This window comes from Pseudorca crassidens, chromosome 13 (assembly GCF_039906515.1).
Source record: "Pseudorca crassidens isolate mPseCra1 chromosome 13, mPseCra1.hap1, whole genome shotgun sequence".
NCBI classification, from domain to species: domain Eukaryota; kingdom Metazoa; phylum Chordata; class Mammalia; order Artiodactyla; family Delphinidae; genus Pseudorca; species Pseudorca crassidens.
The window spans coordinates 16,813,739-16,834,649 of NC_090308.1; the positions used below are offsets into that span (position 1 = coordinate 16,813,739).

Here is a 20,911-nt window from a genome sequence, read left to right on the forward strand (position 1 = left end):
TTTTAAACCTACATGTTAAAATTTTGAACTTCCTCGCAATGTAGATGTGACACTTCAACAAGTAATGTGCTTTAAAAAAAAAAAAATTCTTTCCAGTACTTCCTTCAATTCACTAATTGTTTTCCAAACAGGAAATCTTACTCTTTTATTGTAACTTTTTGCAAGAATTTTACAAGATGCTGCAAACACACTTTACTAACAATAAGAAAGATGGACACGGTTGAGATTCAAACTGTCATAATTGCACTTCAAAGGTTAACTATTCATTGCAATAAATCCAAGCTCATGCCCCTTTCGATATTATTGCTTCCTCTGACAAGTGGCTTAGCCAGGGATCTAGCTCTTAAGAATCCACGTAGAATGCGAGGTCCTTAAAGCCTCATTGGAACCGAGACTTGAGACTGTTTACAGGAAGAACAAATCATCCCTCAGAGATCTGAAAGGACATTAAGTGCCTCGTCTGTTAGATGTTTGAGATGGAGGTATATTAACTTTGGACTAAATTCACAGGGTTAGAACCACCATCCTTTTGGGAGCAGAGGCTTATGCTCAGAAGGTGATATAAAATAAAGTTTATATAAAATGGTGCAAGGTCAAAATGAAAGCCGAACCACATCTTGAGAAGATTTCATTGTCATACGCTAGCCATTTCCCCTCTCTGTAATGCTGAAATAACTAAGCCCCTGGAATGCTGGACGCCAGGATCCTTCGTCCCAGAAGGTACTGAGCGTTGCCCTGCTCACCTGCAGACCCGAATTCTCCCTCCGCCGGCCTCAGCCGGAACTCAAGCCATTTTCTACTTTCATATTTTCTACCGACAGACGGACCCCAAATGATTGACTTTGGAATAAGCGGGGTGGAGTTTGCTTTTTTACCTTCAGGGCTGGGCTTCTTCATTTCTTCCACCCTGATTAGTTTCTTTCTCACTCTGCGAGTGGAGTTTACCAGCTTGTGTAACCTCTTAAACTTCACCGACTCTTCCGTCTCATCATCCGACTGTTCTCTTGACTGTCAAAGAAACAAAGGAAAAGTTAATCAGATAATTGCCCGGTGCAGCTCCGCCTCACTGCCAGTCTGAACTCTGGGCAGCTCTGCAGCTGAACTTGGGGCACCGACAAAGCTGCCCCACAGGTTCTTGGAGCAACACGTATCATCATCTTAAGGTCTAATTTGGTGGAGAATTAGGTCCTAGGCACCACAACACACACCGATGCCCTGGCCCGGCATGTGGTGCATTTGTCTCAATGAATTCCGGGTCTCCTTCAGAGAACTCGGGCAGGATGCTCTCCTAGCCCGGCCCTGTAATTCCAGTTACACTGCTGTGGTTTGGGCCAGGCTCTCTGTCTGGCCCATCAGGACTCGCTGTTTAACGTGGTCATCGACTACTTCTCCAAACCCAAATTCTGTTGACTTGTTCCAGTCCTCCCCGAAAATCAAAAACAGCAGGGCAGGAAAACGGAAGAGATGCAGAAAGCCATCTTCGGTCCCATCTGTGAGGACCGTCTGCCACATCTCAGCCATCCCTCCTTCAGCCTCTCCCAGCTCCTTCCGAGAGCTCACAAGGCGAGCATGGGGACAGGCCCCGCATTCCTCCACGAGGGACAAGGGAAAAAGCTGACCTTTTCAGCCATACAGTCCTGTCCATATTCCCCAGCATCCCATTTCGTTCTGCAGTGATTCAAGTATGCTCAGTCCAGCTGTTTTCCCTCAAGTATCAAACATTACAGAGAGAGAGAGAGAAAAAAGTCTCTCTGCAGCAGTGACCCAAGCGAAAAACAATCCTTTCCTTGTGAACAAAATGCGGGTCTCGTTTCCAAGTTAGCTTCAACATTCAACATGCAGCTTCCTCTGTTTTATCTGTTCAAAATGTGAAACAGAGTCTCCAACTCAGTGGATGAGCTGCCCGGGCCTGGCGCGCAGGTATCCCCAGGAGCGCAGAGCCCGGCGGAAGTGCGCAGCGTCCACAGAGCCCAGGCCGCTCGGAGCGGCTCCAGTTCACCCCGCGCATCCTGCCAACAGCCTTCTCTCCATCTCCTCCAACCTAGTTCACTGACAGAGTCCGGAGAGAAATGCCTCTAACCAAAAACAAACCACATCTCCGAACACGAGCCTAATAAGGAGAACTCCCCCCTCCAAGAAATACTCTCATTAATCCCAATTTTATAGAAACTAAATAGGTAAGCAAGAGTTAGCAGAGAACAGTTCAAGAGGAAATGAGGTAGGGATTATATTAATTACTTAGGCAGAAAAAAATAGTGCCTGCTGTGAGTCCACAAGTATTTCTGTAGCACTCTGGCCCTGCGTAAGGGAGATACGACCCATATCATGGCCTCTGTCCTCGCCCTGGAGTTCCCAGCACTGGAGCCATTGCACTTTCTCACTGCAAAATTATAAGCAAACCATTAACTCGCTAAAGAATAATTATTACAACCCATGAATGGCCAGTCATCGGGACAGGGGTATTTCTCAGGCTTCCCTTCTGTGAAGTATGTCAATGTCCAATTTCTTTAAAGGTCCTAGGTAAAATATTGCATACACATTTCAGAATTAAGGTTAACTGCTGGTTACCTGGTAATGAAGAGCAGAAATCGACGCCCAGATAACAGGGGAAGGAGGATACATTGCATGCTGGTAATCAGGCTTAAGGCATTTGGTCTAAATCTTAAAATGTAACAAATTAAAATAATAAGTACAGCTTCTACTACATAATGGCAATTGTCTGATTTGAATGTTACTTTTTCTTGGATGAATTGTTGGTTTGCGATGGAATGGTCAGAGTGGTCAACCAGAGGAATGAGAACTTGGTTAGCCCTCATTCTGGGTAATCAGCACCTGAACAAAACCACAGTGCATGGAATTACACATAAACACTGAAAAACATTCTGCCTTCTTGATGTATCTCGAGAGTCAAGTACTTCTAATAGAAGAGTCGACACTTGATTACAGAAAGCTTCTGTACCTACAAATCTAGACCATCTATAACCCTCACGTTAAAAAATTCTGAAGTCAAGTGAGAATGAAATAAGCACAGGTTGTCCATAAATAAGTTCCAGGAAGCTGCATCACAGGATGAAGATCACTCATACCTAGCCTGGGGGTTGCTGGTGGTGGTGTGCATGGGGGCTGGGGGGAAGTAAAAAGAGAAATGGGACCCGGAAAGGAGTACTACAAAAATCTTGAGTCCACCGAAGACACAAATCACTTGTAGGAAGCAGACCACCGGAAAGAGCTTTTCAGGGAAAAATCGGAACAGTTGAACCAGGACAGCAGATTTAAAGGCAATGCCCTCCCCTACCCCACCCCATGCCCCACCATCCTACCTTCCTCTGCCCCAGATTCACTGGGGCGAAAAAGAACATATTCCAGGTACTTATTTAATTGCTTTCACATGTTCCATCTATTTTTGAGGAACAAGAACTCTTTAGAACTTTGAGTTAGTGTTATTTTTCTTTTTCTTTAAAAAAACTAAAAGTCTGGAGGTGTTTGCCACTGACAAATCACAAATCATAGCAACCAATAACTTTCTTTGCATTAGCATGTTTCTGAACACTAGATGAGATAGATGCAGCACAATTTATATGAAGAGACATGTAGGATAAAACCAAAGTCATTCAAGATATATATATATATATATATATATATATATATCTTATTATCATTTTAAAAATAGAAAATCTCCTCTTAAGTGAGCCCGGAAGTCACTGGAGGTAGTTGAACAGTGTATCCCAAGGATGCTTTTTATTGAGAGAGGTGTTGACTTCTCACTTCCTTCTGAGTCCAGAGGAAAAAGAGTTGTGAAATATTTGCCTTTAAAAAATTCTCTCCAGCTGTTTCAACATAAAGACTCCGTAAACGGCATGCAGTTTTCTTTTAAACTAGGGAGTAAAGCTTAAATTCCTCATTTCACGTCTCTCCTTTTAAATAAGCATGTGCCACTTCCCAAATGCTGAAGAAAAGACTTGTCTTTTTATTCAGAAAATACACCCCCCCATACATGTGTGAGATGGGAGTGTGAGAATTTTTTAAAATTAAGAAACAGATATGGGTATATAAAGGAAAGCCTCACACCTAGGGGAACTTTGTAGAAGACGAGGGAAATCTGCAATGTATATAAAATGAATGACTGATTCCAAGAAATAGACTCAGAGTTATTATAAAACAGGTTTTAAATAAACTACAGTGAAAAAAATAACACTGTATGTTTATATACATTCAAACACAAGATGGCATCTCTTCCCCTCCCTGTCCTAGCCCAGGTCAGAGTGCTAGGATAAACTTTAGTTTGACCAGCTTCTAAATTAGAAGGTGAAAACTCAATCATCTGTATAAAACCCCCCACCTCCAAACCTGTAGTAGAAAAGGCAACCGATTTACCCCACCAAAGGATGTGGATTTACAATACTGTAAATAGAAACATTTAATTTCCAGCCTCTCTATTGCATATTTTTCCACCAGAAAGCCCATATGGCTCAACTTTTAATTACTTTGGCTAATGCTATATGTAGTAATTCTGTGGTGAATGCTTAAGTGTTTCATTTCTGGTTTCCATGGCAACATTACATCAGATTGCAGACAGCTGGCTCCACAGTTTTAAACCATAACAAATTGACCAAGCCAAGGCACAAAACTATAGCTGCTTTAAAGAGAGAGTACACAATTCGCCTGCCAGGCTGCTGAATGAGGAGGAGCCTATGGGGCCCTTTTGGCTTGTGACGGAGGGTGGAGCCTCCCTCCTTCTCGGCTTCTTTTGGAACATGTGCGTCCCTGACACATCTGCAATGTTCTAATGGGAAAGACACGGAGCCAGCGTGGAGAACTTTTTATAACACAGCTACATTGAGGATAATCAGAAAAAAGGGAACACAATTAATAGCATCTGTAGATACAAAAATGTGTGTGCTGGAGGGAGCAAAGCATCCCCTTACTGTCCAACTGAAGCCTGTCACTGCAGGTCGGGAACAGATGCTTCACTCGCCCCTGACCTTGTAACAAACAGTTCTTGCAAATCATGATGTGCCAGAACAAATGCTTTCCAAAAGCTGCGTGGCACAGTCGCGCAGGCACAGGAGTAACGTGCTGTGATACAGATTAAACTGAACTTGCAAGGAGCAACTAGAACCCTTTTGGGGACTGCTGGAGACCTTGCTGAGCACAGGATTACAGCTGTGCCTTTTGCAGAAACACAGTTACTCAGCCTGCTTCCCCAGCTCCAAACACGTAGCATGCTGTCCCGACTAAGTTAACTTATCTCGCCCCGGAACTATGCTCGGGAACACTATATTTATGCACTTCTGAAAAGTATTCTGAAATTGGCGAGATATTCGCCTGTGAAATTCACACGACGTCGATGGCGTTAACCTTCAAGTTAAGAGAAGGAAACCAGTCGTAGGTTTATGAAAAGCCGTGTGCCAAGCTGCCCGAAACCAAGTCTTCCGCACGAGAAGCCTCCACAAGTGGCAACTAAGCTCCCAGCCCCACGTACACCGAACCCCTCGCATGCCCGCTTTATTCTCAAAATAATATTCACTCCTCTCCTCCAAAAGCTATGCCTTAGTATCGGGTGAGCAAGCTAGGAAAGAATGCTCTGGGTTATAAGGTAGGGAAGTAAACAAGGGAAGAAGGATGAATCTAGAGGAATTTGGATAGGAAAGACGGAAGCATCATAGCCGGGAACAATTAAAAAGCTTTTCCTTGAAGCGACGGAAAGCACATTTCCCCCTTCACGTGAAGCGTGTCCAGCGAACTTACCGGCTTCGGCATTGAGCAGGCCTCAGGGGTGATTCTGAGCTCGTCCGGGACCCCCGCCCCCTCCCCACTCCGAGCGCGTCTTCACTCCCGCTTGCCACCTCTGGAATCTCAAAGTGATGGTGAGGCACTCCTCGAACATACTCCCTGGAAGTTACATGATCGGGCGGCTCTGCCGGCACAGCTTACGATCCGGAGGAGAAGAAAGTGAAGACACTGGTTTCAATTAGCTGCTTGTGGCCTGATCCCCCAGTTCCTCGCTAACTGCATAACTTGTAAGAAAGGCAGAAGTCATCAGCTCTAAGCAAATCTCCTATTCACCACAAGGAAAAAAGGGAGTGTTGTACGTGGCAAACAATCCCCGTTTTCACTGACGAAGGCTCCCTGACCTCCCGCTGGCCTCCAGTTCCTTAATTACTGTCTATGGAATTCCAGAGAAAGAAAAAAAAGAACGCGAGAATCTCAGCAAATCCGGGACAAGGACTCACCCTCATGAGTGACTGAACTGAAAAGAGATCTTTTTTGCAGATAGTCTTCCCAACACCCCCTGAAGGGAGTCGTCGCAATTGAAAATAGACACCTTCCAAGGGCTATTTTTGAAATTCCTGAATTAAAACTTATGATTGTGGTTTTCTCCTAAAGCTGTCACTTTCTGTCTCTCTCCCGCTTCGTATTTTTTTTTTTCTTTTCTATTTTAACCACTAGAGTAAATGTAGGTCCCCTTCACTGATGCTTCTAAAACTGTCTTAACCAAATTGTTTCAACGATCACTTCAGAGCAGCTGAGTTCTCTTGGATTCTAAAATGTAAGCACGGGGACTCTGTCACTAGATGGTCATTTAATTTTCTCAGGGCTGTCTAGGGAGCGACATCACATTGTTACTTAAACAGAACACCATCTAAAAAGGCAGGACTGAAAACCCATGTGAAGTTTCCGTGACACAGGTTGTATGTCTATTTCCAGGGCTAAATTCATTCAGGGGGATAAGTCATGTATTCCCATTGTGTAGTCCAAGCTACCCACTCCTAGGTGCCTCTCACTGTGTGGGTCTTTATTTATGTACTATGCGAGAGCCCCTCTCTTAGTAGGATATCACATAGCAGTGATCCTGGGGTATCCCAGATGGCCAGAGCTCATCCTCTTTTCCTGGGCACCTGTCCTGCTCTCCTTCATCCCTTTGGCATCTCTCACTCCTCATGAAATTCCCTTTCCCTCAATTTTTCTGCCCCCAAAATGTCTCCTCCCATCATTTATCGAATTTCCTATTATTTCTCCCCACAATGGTTCGCCACACCTTCCCTATATTGTCTGTTTCCCATTTCGCAAAGCCATTCCCTGATGCCCTCTCTGGTTTCACATCCGCTCCCTTCCACACTGCCATCTGAGGACCCACATGTGCCCCAAGTGGTGGCAGCGCTTTCCCAATGTGGGACTTCAATCACCCGTATTTATCAAATGCTCACGATTCCCAGGCACTCTGCTGGGTATCTGCACACATGATCTCATTTCACAGACAGCAAACGGCAGAGGAAGATTGTGACACTTCACGGTTCTGCTCCTGCAACACCCTAACTCCACCCGGGCTTCCTTCACCCAAGACTGAGAACCACACTGCGTGCATCACTGGGCTGAGAATTCCTTAAGACTGTCAGTAGAAGTCGCACTTGAATTTCTTTGTTACTTCATGAAAACTAAGAAAATGTGCATGCCCCAAAGACAGTGGGGAAATACTCACAGACTCTGGAGCTAGAGCAGCCGGGCATTAATTTCCAAGTCCTCCAGCAAATCACTCTACTCCTACGGGTCTTAGTGTTCCTCCACGTAAACTTCATCTAATAACATTTGTGTTAAAGTGTTGATGTTTTACGAATTTTGTATATAATTGAGTATAATCGACCACTGGAGCTTGGAGCTTGGTAAGTGATGATTACATCTGCATTCCCTCGATTACTGATGGGAATTCAAACAAGAGAGATTTTAATTCTTGCAAACTGCTGTTTTAGGTGCCATGTAAGTAGCAAAAACACATGAAAGCAAGTGATAATGGCCAACATTTGAGGGTGAGTCTGAACAGGTTGTTCAGATACACAGAAGATTCTGGGCAGGATTCGGAGCCAGAACTCTGGAATCCTGCAGACATAGGCTGAGGTCTCCTTTATGCCACTTGTGAACTCTCATTTATAAAACAGGCAGTGACAAGCCTCTTAGGGTCCTTTGAGAAAATGAAAGGAGACCTTAACTGTGAGGCCTGGAGCCTGGAAGGTCCTGAAACCTCTACAGTGTGAGATCGAGGGAGCTGGGCCTCAAGAGCCAGGCTGTTGTTGTTTTTACATCTTTATTGGAGTATAATTGCTTTACAATGGTGTGTTAGTTCTGCTTTATAACAAAGTGAATCAGTTATACATATGTCCCCATATCTCTTCCATCTTGCGTCTCCCTCCCTCCCACCCACCCTATCCCACCCCTCTAGGTGGTCACAAAGCACCGAGCTGATCTCCCTGTGCTATGCGGCTGCTTCCCACCAGCTATCTACCTTACGTTTGGTAGTGTATATGTGTCCATGCCACTCTCTCGCTTTGTCACAGCTTACCCTTCCCCCTCCCCGTGTCCTCAAGTCAAGAGCCAGGTTTTGTGAGGCGGGTGCAGGGAAGGACCTGCTTGGCCTCCCGGTGGTCTCTCCTCCTGCCCAGCCCCCCTTATTTTTGGCTGCACCAAGCGGCATGCAGGATGTTAGTTCCCCAACCAGAGATCAAACCTGAGCCCCCTGCAGTGGAAGCTCAAAATCTCAACCACTGGACCGCCAGGGAAGTCCCTTTACCTCCCTTTTTAACTGTCGCTGCTGCCACTCTCAGAGGAGCCAGGTGTTTATGGAGACACTCCATGTAGGGAGCCACACGGGCACCCAACAAGGGCTTCTCCTTCAGAAGACAGGAGACACCACAGGGACAGGGACCATGTCCGCTCCCCTCCTTATAAGCGGGGTGCCCAGTGCACCAGTGGGCCTGCAGCAAATAATGCACGTAGAATGAAGAAGCTGAGACTCTTCAGCCCCACAGCTCCCAGCCCTTGCTGTGTATCTGAGTAAACTGCGGGATATTCAAAAGACTAGCCTGGTCCAGGCCACCCTGCGACACTTCTCGGTGGAGGGAAGGTGGCAACAGGGCAGATCAACTTCACAAAGGAAGAGCATCGCTGGTCTTGTTCACTGGGTAGTGGACTTGAACTACCCACCACATAGTAAGTACGCAAATTTTCAGAGGACAGATTTGAGCATCTCATTCCCACTCTAAGCAACTATCCATTAGGTCCTCAGAGCAAAGTCCAAGGGCCATATTGTGAAAAGCAGGACTGCGTGCTCAGAGCCCTTACTTCCAGTTTCTCTGCACGTTACGCTCAGCTATGCAGACACTATGTGGAAACAGCCTCTCACAGCACCTGGTTCTCATACTGCGACTTCCTCACATCATCTCAGATACCCCATCTCTCACGTGTCTGCACACCTCTGCACTTGAGGATTCCTCTTTGGGGAAGATCTCTGTCCACCCCCATCTACTTCCCTAGCTCCTACTCATCCTTCAAGATTCGGTTCAGGACTTCCTTGGTGGCGCAGTGGTTAAGAATCCGCCTACCAATGCAGGGGACACGGGTTCGAGCCCTGGTCCGGGAAGATCCCACATGCTGCGGAGCAACGAAGCCCATGTGCCGCAACTACTGAGCCCGCGCACCTAGAGCCTGCAACAAAGAGAAGCCACCGCAATGAGAAGCCCGCGCAACGCAACGAAGAGTAGCCCCCCCGCCCCGCAACTAGAGAAAGCCCGCGCGCAGCAACGAAGACCCAACACAGCCAAAAAAAAAAAGATTCAGTTCGTGTGTCACCTCCTCTGGAAAGCCTTCCTGGCTTTCCTCCTCATCTTCCTTAGGCCAGGTGGCTGTAAAGCAACCTAACAAACGTTCTCTTAGGACTTAGCTCAATACATGATCGCAGTATTACTAGCCCTTCACTGAACTTCAAGAGGCCAAAGAGCACTGTCATTTCCATTCCTCTGTCTGCGTTTCAGTAACATTTATTGTTTATTCCTACTAACACAAGATATATTTTTAATTAGAAATTTTGGAAAATGCAGATACAGAAAAAAAGAGAAAGGAAATACTCATATCTTCCTAATCAGAAAAATTAGTAATATTTTGGTTTATATCTTCATACACACATGCACGCACACACACACAATACACTTTTATGTTACTTTTTTTTAAACAAAAAAAGGATGGCCTTGTGATCTTTAGCTGTTCCACCCCCCCGCCCCACAGTTACGATCAAGGTCCCCAAAGCCTCCCTCAAATGAACACAGGTGTAAATAGAAACAAAGTGCCCACTTATAATTGTGACCCTCTAAGCCACACTGCTGCCTCTTAATGTTTCCTTTAGAGAAACCCTGGGGCCCTCAATGTACACTGTTCAAACTGTTTTATAACTTGCTTTTAAAAATTAATATGTTTTGAACATTTCCCCACATCAACACATGTTCAAAAAATAAAATATGACAATACATTAATGATTCAATAGTATTCAGACACAGAAGTACACCATACTTTACTTAAATACTATCCTCAATCATTGGACATGCGCATGTTTCCAATTTTTCAATATTGTAAAATATACTCCGATGAACACTGTGGTAAAATTTCTAATGCATCTAATACATTCTTTCTTTAGAATAAATGATTAGATTGTTGAACTGATGGGTGAAGAATGGGCATATCGTTAAGTCTTTTGATACATACTAATAACAGTGTGCTCAGAAGAAACACTGTATTATTTTAAAATCTCACAAGTAGTACAAAAAGAGCACCTATTTCTTCACACAACTGCCAACACTGAACATTACAATATTCTTTCCCAATGAGACAATTAAAGATCATATCTATATCTGCGATAAATAGATACTTCCTGATTGAAATCAATGGAGGGATGTACTGATTCGAGGCATTAGGAAGAAGCAGGAATAGCAATGTGAGTAAGGTGGCTTCACCTGGACTTACAAAGCTTATAATCTAGAAGTCTGGGGGTAGAGATGCCCCAAGAGAAGTTCAGAAATATGATTAATGTAAGTCAACTGTGATAAATGGGTAAGAGGAACAAAGAGCTAGAGGGATTCAGAAGTGGGTGAAATCACCTCTGGCTGGGGAAACTGAGACATGCTTCAGTGAGGGGACGGGCACTTGCCATGGCTTTGGGGGCATTTCCGTGTCCCTATGTGAGCCCAGAAGTCCCGTGTTTACATGGCTCCTGCTGACCTTAGATGCCTGCCTATCTGGACGGTCAGAGAAGAGTTCAGCTGCTGCTGCCGCCCTTATAAACAGCATGTGACACCAATCAACAACAGCTTCACGGCCCTCCTCTTCTCCAAGCTTGATTTCATAATCTCTCCAACATGCCTGATCTCCCTCCACTGGTCCAAGAAGTGATGCATTCAAGGTCACTCCCTACCTTGGGGGCAGCTTATTGGCTCCGGCTGGGTACGTTCAAGATCAGCTACCAGGCATCCCTGTCCGGCTGTGGCCGGGGCCTCCCGATCACAGCCATCAGGTTAATGTGTGATTCTTTGTGTTTAGAGAAAAATTTGTTTCACTCTTTGAAGAAGTTAGAATTACTTTAAAAAGTGTTTATGAATGCAGTAACTATATCAACTATGAAACACACTGTGGGTTTTTTTCCCTTATTTCACAAAGGAGTCAGGGGAGGACTCATCTGTTTAGTAAGAAATATTTTGCTCATTAGCTGGTGACATCATTGCCCTCTGAAATTAGGAGATTTTTGTCAGCATATGGAAAAAAAGATGAAATTCCATTCTTCTCCCAGAGGTACAGTGTAACACTGAAATAATCTCTCTGGCACTTTCAAAATTAACTAGTTGTCACCAGATTTGAAGAAGAAGGAGGAGGAGAAGATAATTACATGATACTCATACTTGTAAAAAGTATGTGAGAATTTGAGGTAATGTTACCATCCCCTATAGGAAAAGGCTTGTCAGCACTTAATTCACTTAAAGAAACTGTTTAAAAAACTAACTACAAAACCAAAGGAACAGCAAAGGGATGCTACATTCCACAAGAAACTCTATTCTTTTTCTTAAAACTCATGAACTCTGAACTGCTTTTAATCACCCCCAAATAATGTTGCTACTTTCCCTATAAGGAATGAGAAAATATAAGACCTCAGGAGTCCTACAGCCACGTCTAGGGAGACTTGAATAACAAGTAAGCACACTCGTCCCAATTCTGCAAGTTTCCACGAAGCAGAGAAAATGCCTTTCCTTCTCCTGAAAGGAGTTGGGGGAGGTGAGAGGTTAAGTGGAGGAAAAAGAACCGACTTCCCCTTCACTCTGTAAAAATCTTTTTTACAGATTTTACTGCTTGAGATGATGTCACCCTGCCCATAGGTCAGAGAACCCCGCTGGTCATATAAAATAGGTGAGTTGAGATAAAAAAGAAGTTAGGGGAAGGTAGTCAACAACTAACTCTACAGGTGCCTCTGTAAAGAGTGGGGGAGTGTTACCCAAAACAAATCTATGGTGTCAGGCACACTGACGACTAAAGCAAAACACCAACCCCCCTCATTCCCAAGTGTATTCGATTCTCACATAGCCCGTGCCATGGAAAAAGGATGATTCAGAACAGGACTGCCAAGTAGGGCAATTACATATGCTTTTGAGGCTCTAGTTTCTGGAGCTGATGGAAGTTTTCATCCCAGAAGCGCTACGTCTCCCAAGAGACTGGGTGGTGTTTGCAAAGTCACATTACTTTTATGGCATGTTAGACTGACTGATTCATGGATCAGGCCCGATGACTTCTTGGACAAGGCCGCCAAACAACCTTGCCTAGGCACATGACGATGGAGGAATACAGAGAACCGATGGAGCCTGCAAGGCAACGGAGGGAAGGTGCGGACACCGAGTTCTTCCCTCCAACCCAAACTGAGGCTACTGAGCAGCACGGGCATCTGTTGAAGACGGAGGCAGATGGGCCGAAGGTACCTCCCAGAGTCACGATCTATCTATGTGTGGCCTTAACACACTTCTCCTTATGTTTGTAGAATGAATAATAAGCAAATTTACTTCCAAACAGAAGACAGCTTAGCTTGTTTTTGTGTCTCTATAAACACAAAGAATAACACATTAGCCTGATGGCTGTGATCAGAAGGCCCCAGTTGATTCACTGGCTTAGAAAATGAATCAATTAGAGCTAGAAAAATTGTTTGTGGTCATCTAACTGGCAAAACAATCAGGTCATGATGACTGCTGAAAACTAAACCACAGCATATCCTTCCCACAACTAACAAAATGAGCAACAGTGTCCTACAAAACACAATTACTGAAAACTGGCAAAAATACTCCACCAAGGGCATCCAAACAAAAGTATATAACCTAATATATTAAACTTTAGAACTCCTTGATCAAGCTAAGAAAAAAATTCCTGAAGACCCACAGAAAAGGAAGCAAAGTGTGTGGCCTTCTTTATCTTTTTCGGATCTAAGAGCAGCGGAAATTGCTTCAGGAGAGTAATGAGTGAAAAGATGGAAAGTCAATGGTCAGGCTGATCCTGATTGAAATGAAGCCTCTAGAAATTCACCAGGAATCGGAGGAATAAATTAAAGACAGCCCGGCTCTGGTGTGCCCATTCCCCACCCTTAAGCAAGCAACGTGAACAGTGACGCAGCACATTTAACAAACTTAGGAGAGAGAAAGCCGAGCCCCGGTATCCCAACGAAGACCACATTCCACCTCAGCTGGGTTTTCCCACCTCCCCAGCTATTACGTTAGGCTACAGCAACAGCAAACATGAATGGGTCACAAGACAAAGGAAGGAAAACACTCCACTGTCTGACAGCACGGCAAACAGGTCAAAAAGAAATCCTCATTATATCAGCACAAACAGAAAATGTGACCTGAGTTACCCAAGCATGATCAAAGTGAAAAGAAATGCATGAGAACTACTCAAACAAACTATAACAAGGGGAAAAAAAGAGAGAGAGAGAGAGAGAGAGAAAAGGCATGGACAAACACAATGATTCTATCTTTTGATCCCATCTCTCTATCAGAAGAAAATATAACTCAAGGAACAGGAAGCAATTCCTAACAGTTGCTTCTCTCTATAAAATAATTAAAGAAGAACATGAATTCAATTAAATGAGACCTCAAAGACAAGATGAAAAACAAGAATGATATAAATTTTAAAACTGCAATCATATATGGAAGCAACATAAATGTCCATTGACAGAGGAACAGTTAAAGAAGATGTGGCATATATATATATATATATATATAGGCATGCACACTGTGGAATACTACTCAGCCATAAAAAAGAATGAAATAATGCCATTTGCAGCAACATGGATGGACCTAGAAATTATCATATTAAGTGAAGTAAGTCAGACAGAAAAAGACAAATATCATATGATATCACTTATATGTAGAATCTTAAAAAATGATACAAATGAACTTATTTACAAAACAGAAACGAATCACAGACACAGAAAACAAACTTATTGTTACCAAAGAGGAAAGGGGTGGGGGTGATAAATCAGGAGTTTGGGATTAACAGATACACACTACTAGGTATAAAACAGATAACCAACAAGGACCTACTGTATAGCACAGGGATCTATATTCAATACCTTATAATAAGCTATAAGGGAAAAGAATCTGAAAATGTGTGTGTGTGTGTGTGTGTGTGTAACTGAATCACTTTGCTGTACACCTGAAACTAACTGAAAATAACTTTATAAATCAACTATACTTCAATTAAAAACAAAACAAATTGCAGTCATAAGGAACCAAACCACCTATTACAGAGCCAATTTATAAATAAGAATGAGCAAAGAAAAGAAGCAATACCGTATTAGTCAAAATATTGATACTGAGAAAAACTTTATTATTTAAATCCATTTTCCCGTATGACCCAAGTCTGAAGATTCACCCACCTATTCACGTAAGCCATTGGCCTTGCTGCTCCGTCTACCTAACAGGTTTCTCTTCCTCCTCCTGGGGAACCCTTGCTCAGTTTCAGTCACCTTCACTGGCCTTTCCACACTCTCCTCACTGGGGCTTCATGGACTTTCTGTCCGTATTTCACACACTCGGTAGAAATATTCCAATTAAGGCCCCAACCATGCTATCCACTTGTCTGTCTCTTCTTCTCAAATATAAACTCCTGTGTGTAGGGACTGACATATAGTTGGTACTCGGTAATGTCTGCACAATGAATGAGTAAAAGAATGTTCAAGATGGCATTCTTTCACCCACACTCTGGCTCAAAAGCACAGTGCAAGAAGTGTCCTTGTAGGAACTAATTATGCAATGTTATTAGAATTATACTAGTAATAGTACAACCAACCAGGGATGAGAGAGGGTGTGATACAAAGAGGGAAACGAAAAGGGACAGAGCAGAGGATAAAGGGATATTTCTACAGAAATTATTCTGTGAATAATTAGAATTTGAATTAGAATTTGGTTGTGTTAAAATAGTGCTTTCTAGGGCTTCCCTGGTGGCGCAGTGGTTGAGAGTCCGCCTGCCGATGCAGGGGACACGGGTTCGTGCCCCGGTCCGGGAAGATCCCACATGCCGCAGAGCGGCTGGGCCCGTGAGCCATGGCCACTGAGCCTGCGCGTCCAGAGCCTGTGCTCCGCAACGGGAGAGGCCACAACAGTGAGAGGCCCACGTACAGAAAAAAAAAAAAAATATTGCTTTCTAGATGAATGTCCTTGATGACTGGGTATAGTTCTAAGAGTTCTGATATAGTGACTTACCGTTCAAATGGACTCTGAACAAGTGATGGGCAGTCCATGACTTCAGTAAGTTGGCTTAGGCTGGAAGCGGCCCTCAGTCTGGATCTGACCCATGAACCATGATAGGACCTGGGTCTCTCTCTAACCCATCCATTATATAAGATTTGGTACCAGGGCAAATGATTTAATGAGGAATTAACATGTGATGAATCACTATCATTAAATAAGTAATGGAAATCCTCTCTTACCCCAAGCTCCCTAAGGTTCATCCCAAAAGTGAAGTAAGAAATTGGCATTGCAAATCTAAATGCCAATCCTTAACCCATATTATATTACAAGTATCTGTATTTAGATATAATCAGCTAGCTAGGGTACGTGTCGTAGATCCTGTTTGGTATTTACGTATTAGGTTGGACAAATGAGATTGCTATTTTTAAGGTCAAAAGCTAATATTTCCAGTTCACGTGGTTCGACCTAATAAAAGAAACAACAGGGAAGTCCCTGGCAGTCCAGTGGTTAGGACTCCACGCTCTCTCTGCCGAGGGCCCAGGTTCATTCCCTGGTCAGGGAACTAAGATCTCACAAGCCACACAGTGTGGCCAAAAAAATTTAAAAAAGAAAGAAAGAAAGATGAAGCTGAGGGTGACAGTAAAATCTTAAAAAAAAAAAAAAGAAAAAGAAAAGAAGGAACAGGGGCTTCCCTGGTGGCGCTGTGGTTGGGAGTCCGCCTGCTGATGCAGGGGACATGGGTTTGTGCTCCGGTCCGGGAGGATCCTGCATGCCGCGGAGCGGTTGGGCCCGTGAGCCGTGGCCACTGGGCCTGCGCGTCCGGAGCCTGTGCTGCGCAACGGGAGAGGCCGCAGCAGTGAGAGGCCCGCGTACGCAAAAAAAAAAAAAAAAAAAACACGAAAGAACAGACCAGAATGTGCCCGAAAACTAACTTAAATTTAAAAATGATAACAATAGGTTACATAACCCTCAGATTATATTGTATCTGGGTATTCTGTCGTTATTTACTTTTGTTCACGTGGCCCTTGATGTGTTGAGGAGGGTGTGCAGGCAGCATCCTCAACTCCTTGTGACCATACAAACCAGTGAAGATAGACGTGTACTGATACCTGGCTGGTTTGCCAGGTGCAAAGAGCCAAATTTCCAACTATTTCTGGGCCTGCTGTAAGAGCACCCCCCAACGTAACAGGCATGGAAGCGCACACCCACATGCTCAATGAGACGGCCTCATTGTCACTATATGGCCCTAGATAATTTCAATACAATTAGTGTTTATTTTTCCCAAACAGTAATCCCAAGGCCACATATGTTAACTGAAATCATACCAGACCCGTTTCTAAGCCCACAGACACTTACACGTTCTGAAACAGAAAACAAACCGATTATGTGTTTGGTAAAAACTTAACCAATTAAACACACAGTATTTACATTAAGCTTGTTCTGACAACTCCAGTCTGTCTGCCGTAATACGCAAAAGCAGAAGCGCTGCTGCCATGTTAATGGCATGTACAAAAATAAAACTTCTGACGGGAACCCCAGTATTTTAAGAATGACAGTTAATGGCGAGGTAGAAGATCGTCACATAAAGCAATAGAGGCTGGCGTTCATTGGGTATTTACTTGGTGCCACTTAATCCTTGCAACACCCGTGTGAGGTAGATACACTCGGCCCAAGGTGTTTTTTTTTTTTTTTTTGTGGTACGCAGGCCTCTCACTGTTGCGGCCTCTCCCGTTGCGGAGCACAGGCTCCGGACGCGCAGGCTCAGCGGCCATGGCTCACGGGCCCAGCCGCTCCGCGGCATGTGGGATCTTCCCGGACCAGGGCACGAACCCGTGTCCCCTGCATTGGCAGGCGGACTCTCAACCACTGCGCCACCAGGGAAGCCCTCAGCCCAAGTTTTGAGGCACAAAGAGATGAAACAACTTGCCCTCAGATGCGGAGCTAATAGGTGGCAGAGCTGGGATCTGGACCCAAAGTCTGACTCACATCTGTGAGCTTAAACCAGCCCCCTCACCGGGCAAACGCCTGGCTTTCCCGAGGCCAGAGCCTCCTTCCTGTCTAACGTTGTTTAAAGATGATGATCTCAAGGGACTCACAGCAAACACACGCCTCAAACTTTGGCCCTTCTCCCAGGGACAAGGCTGGGGAAGAGAGGGTGGTGTGGAATAAATGACAAGAAGTCATCTAAGCAGTGGTTCTTGGTCAGCTTATGTCCAGTGAGAGCAAAAGTCATCTTTCTCACAAGACTTTGTGACACGTTATTTCAATGGACTGATTTTGTCTCTAGTCTCTCCATAAGCTACAGGTCTAAAGAATCATTACGGGGCTTCCCTGGTGGTGCAGTGGTTGAGAATCTGCCTGCTAATGCAGGGGACACGGGTTTGAGCCCTGGTCTGGGAGGATCCCACATGCCGCGGAGCAACTAGGCCCGTGAGCCACAACTACTGAGCCTGCGCGTCTGGAGCTTGTGCTCGGCAACAAGAGAGGCTGCAACAGTGAGAGGGCCTGTGCACCGCGATGAAGAGTGGCCCCCGCTTGCCGCAACTAGAGAAAGCCCTCGCACAGCAACGAAGACACAACGCAGCCAAATAAATAAATAAATTTATAAAAAAAAGAATCATTACGTCTACTCTTCTAAAGAGAATTTTAATATGTCTCTATTTTACTATCATTTTCATTTCAAAATTACATTTGTTAAAATTAAGAGGAATATTGCTTCCTCTTCCCACCCAGCCAAATAAAACTGAAATTTGTAGAAGGTGTCTATGAAAGTCTGAATAATCATCTCAAGGCTTCAAGTACACATTAAAAGACCTGAATCAATAAGAGTTATCTTTGCCATAGTTATATTTAGAAAGATTTAGAAAAGTGTTCCTTTTTTTGACACAGTGAAACATAGCATGGCATGAACATGCTAGCCCAAGCAAAGAGGGTAAAAAAGCTCTCTGGCAAATTACCGCTAGGCCATACTTCTGCTCTTTCTCTTGGTCAAATTAGAAGTCAAATGAGTTGGGCTTCCCTGGTGGCGCAGTGGTTGAGAGTCCGCCTGCCAATGCAGGGGACACGGGTTCAAGCCCTGGTCTTGGGAAGATCCCACATACCTCAGAGCAACTGGGCCCGTGAGCCACAACTACTGAGCCTGCGCATCTGGAGCCTGTGCTCCGCAACAGGAGAAGCCGCGACAGTGAGAGGCCCGTGCACCGCGATGAAGAGTGGCCCCCGCTTGCCGCAACTAGAGAAAGCCCTCACACAGAAACGAAGACCCAACGCAGCCAAATAAATAAATAAATCTTTAAAAAAAGAAGTCAAATGAGTTGAGTAAAGCTCTTCCTCTGTTCAAGAAATAAAGAGTCAAAGCACACATCCAACCATGCTGTATTTAAGCCTAGCTAGTATAAGAATTAAAGCTACAACAAGCAGAACCATTTTCTAGCCACAAATCAAAACGTACCTTGCCAGTGAGAACCCTTTTCAGCTGAAACCTGTATGTTGTTAGGAAAAAAAATCCTTTAGGAAGAGAGATTCAAAGAAAGCTTATCAACAAGATTAAAAGCAAACAGTAACTTACATTCAGTAATGTAAGTTATTTTTATGCTTGGAATCTATTCTCTCTTATATTTCCTTATAAAACCAATAATATAAGAGCAGAAAGACAGTAGAAAGAAGGCCAACCGTTTACATAAAGATACCTTTACTGGACTTATAATGTCAACTTTAATACTAAGGTCTATGTGAATCTTCTCATAGTTTATGCATCCAATAAATATTTACTCAAAGTCAGCAAAAATATGAAAACCTTATTTTAAAAAAATCGCTGGTACTATCTATAGGTAGAAGACAATTCTGTAAATTCATCATGTATTGTCATTAAAAAAATGACAATGTTGTTTGGGAATCAGATTTCCCCAAACAACAAAGCTAATAATATTGGTTGCTATCTTCCTTTAACCTTTGCAATATAAAAATAAAACTTCTGATAAATTTTAACTTATAGGCATTGTCTAGAAGTTCACCCTAGTAAAAGAAACCTATTCAAAATGAGAATTATTTTCACTTTATTAATTATATTTAAGAATAGCCAAGTTTTAAAAGATCTGGTTCAACCCAGAGTCCTGGACCCTAAAAAGAGCACCTTGCATTTACAGACGTCTCTTGGATAAGCAGAAGCATCGTCTGCCCCCGAAAGGAACACCCCGTAAGCATGAGCTCTGTTCTCTGACCACACTCTGTATTAAATGATTAAATTGTCCACCTTTTCTTTGGCCGTAATAGAAATTAGGCCATTCGCCCCAAGAACCACTAAAAAAAGTAACTCCGTGGAATGCTCTCTGGGCCTTCAGCACACTATCTTTTAGAAAGTTCTAGATTAGACTAAGGCTATAGCAACCTATTCTTCCAAAATAACAGACCTGAATCTTCTGGCTGGAAGACAATGGCTGTAATTGAGGTAGGTGAAATGACTCTGAAAAGCCTCAGTAAAAACCATCTGCTGGTGAGGGCCAAGTTTATGGTTTATAATTTTAGAAAGCCCCCAAAAGATTTAACAGTCTTGCATCATGCCAACAATATGGGGATATTTTAGTTGCAACCTTGAAAGTCCTCAATCAGGGAAACACTTAAAATAGTATTTTGTAAAAAGTGGAAGAAATGACCACCTGATGTTGTATGTTTGTTACCCCAAATCTGGACACAGTTCAACCACCTGGCTCCCCAGGTTAGTGGCAAAGCTATATTCAGAATTGGAATGAAAGGTTATGCAGAGATGCACATACAGATGTAAGGTATTATTATAACACCACAGTGATAACATAGCACTCTTTGCACAAATATTTCCCAACTCTAAATTTCCCCAAATGTAAAAGTGATCAATTATGAAACGATGACTTGATTTACAAAATAATTCACTTCACAAAACATTTCACCATAGTTGCTTCACCCTGGTAAGGAGCTCCAGATACAGAAACATAATTCCAACTTTTTCTGGAACACAGTTTGTATGAAGTGAAACAACTGAACGCGACCAAACTGGATGTCTGCAATGGACTCTAAGAACTCTGGTGCTTTACTGTCCTTGTTGTTGCTTTACTATTTCTTTATATATTATATATTTAAAAAAATAATTTGAATAGCATCATAATCAAATAATTTACAATTTGACATTTTTCGGAAAGAGAGTTCAATGCAAGTATTTCAGGTACAGATCACCAACTCTTACCTACCACTTTTGTAAAAACAAAAACTATGATTTACTAAAATGCACGCCTTGAGTAAAAAAACTTTAAACCCCAGTAAGACAGAGAGCACAATTTCTTTAAACATTTTCTTAATCAGAAGGTAAACTGAACCTCAATGCACAAAGCTGAAAGCTTAAA

General features: G+C 43.4%; 1 protein-coding gene across 13 annotated transcripts in view; it reads right to left on the reverse strand.

Moving 5' to 3' along the window:
• Positions 1-20,911, reverse strand: part of SASH1 (SAM and SH3 domain containing 1) — a 335,989-nt gene that overhangs the window by 35,043 nt on the left and 280,035 nt on the right. For 10 of the 13 annotated variants that reach the window (XM_067701818.1, XM_067701821.1, XM_067701817.1 and 7 more), the window contains one exon: positions 876-1,008. In XM_067701818.1, coding sequence (XP_067557919.1) covers positions 876-1,008 — 133 coding nt within the window. Of the gene's footprint in view, positions 1-875; positions 1,009-1,619; positions 1,937-5,748; positions 6,263-20,911 lie in introns of those variants that run through there. The other 3 variants (XM_067701826.1, XM_067701828.1, XM_067701827.1) reach the window with 3 other exon arrangements.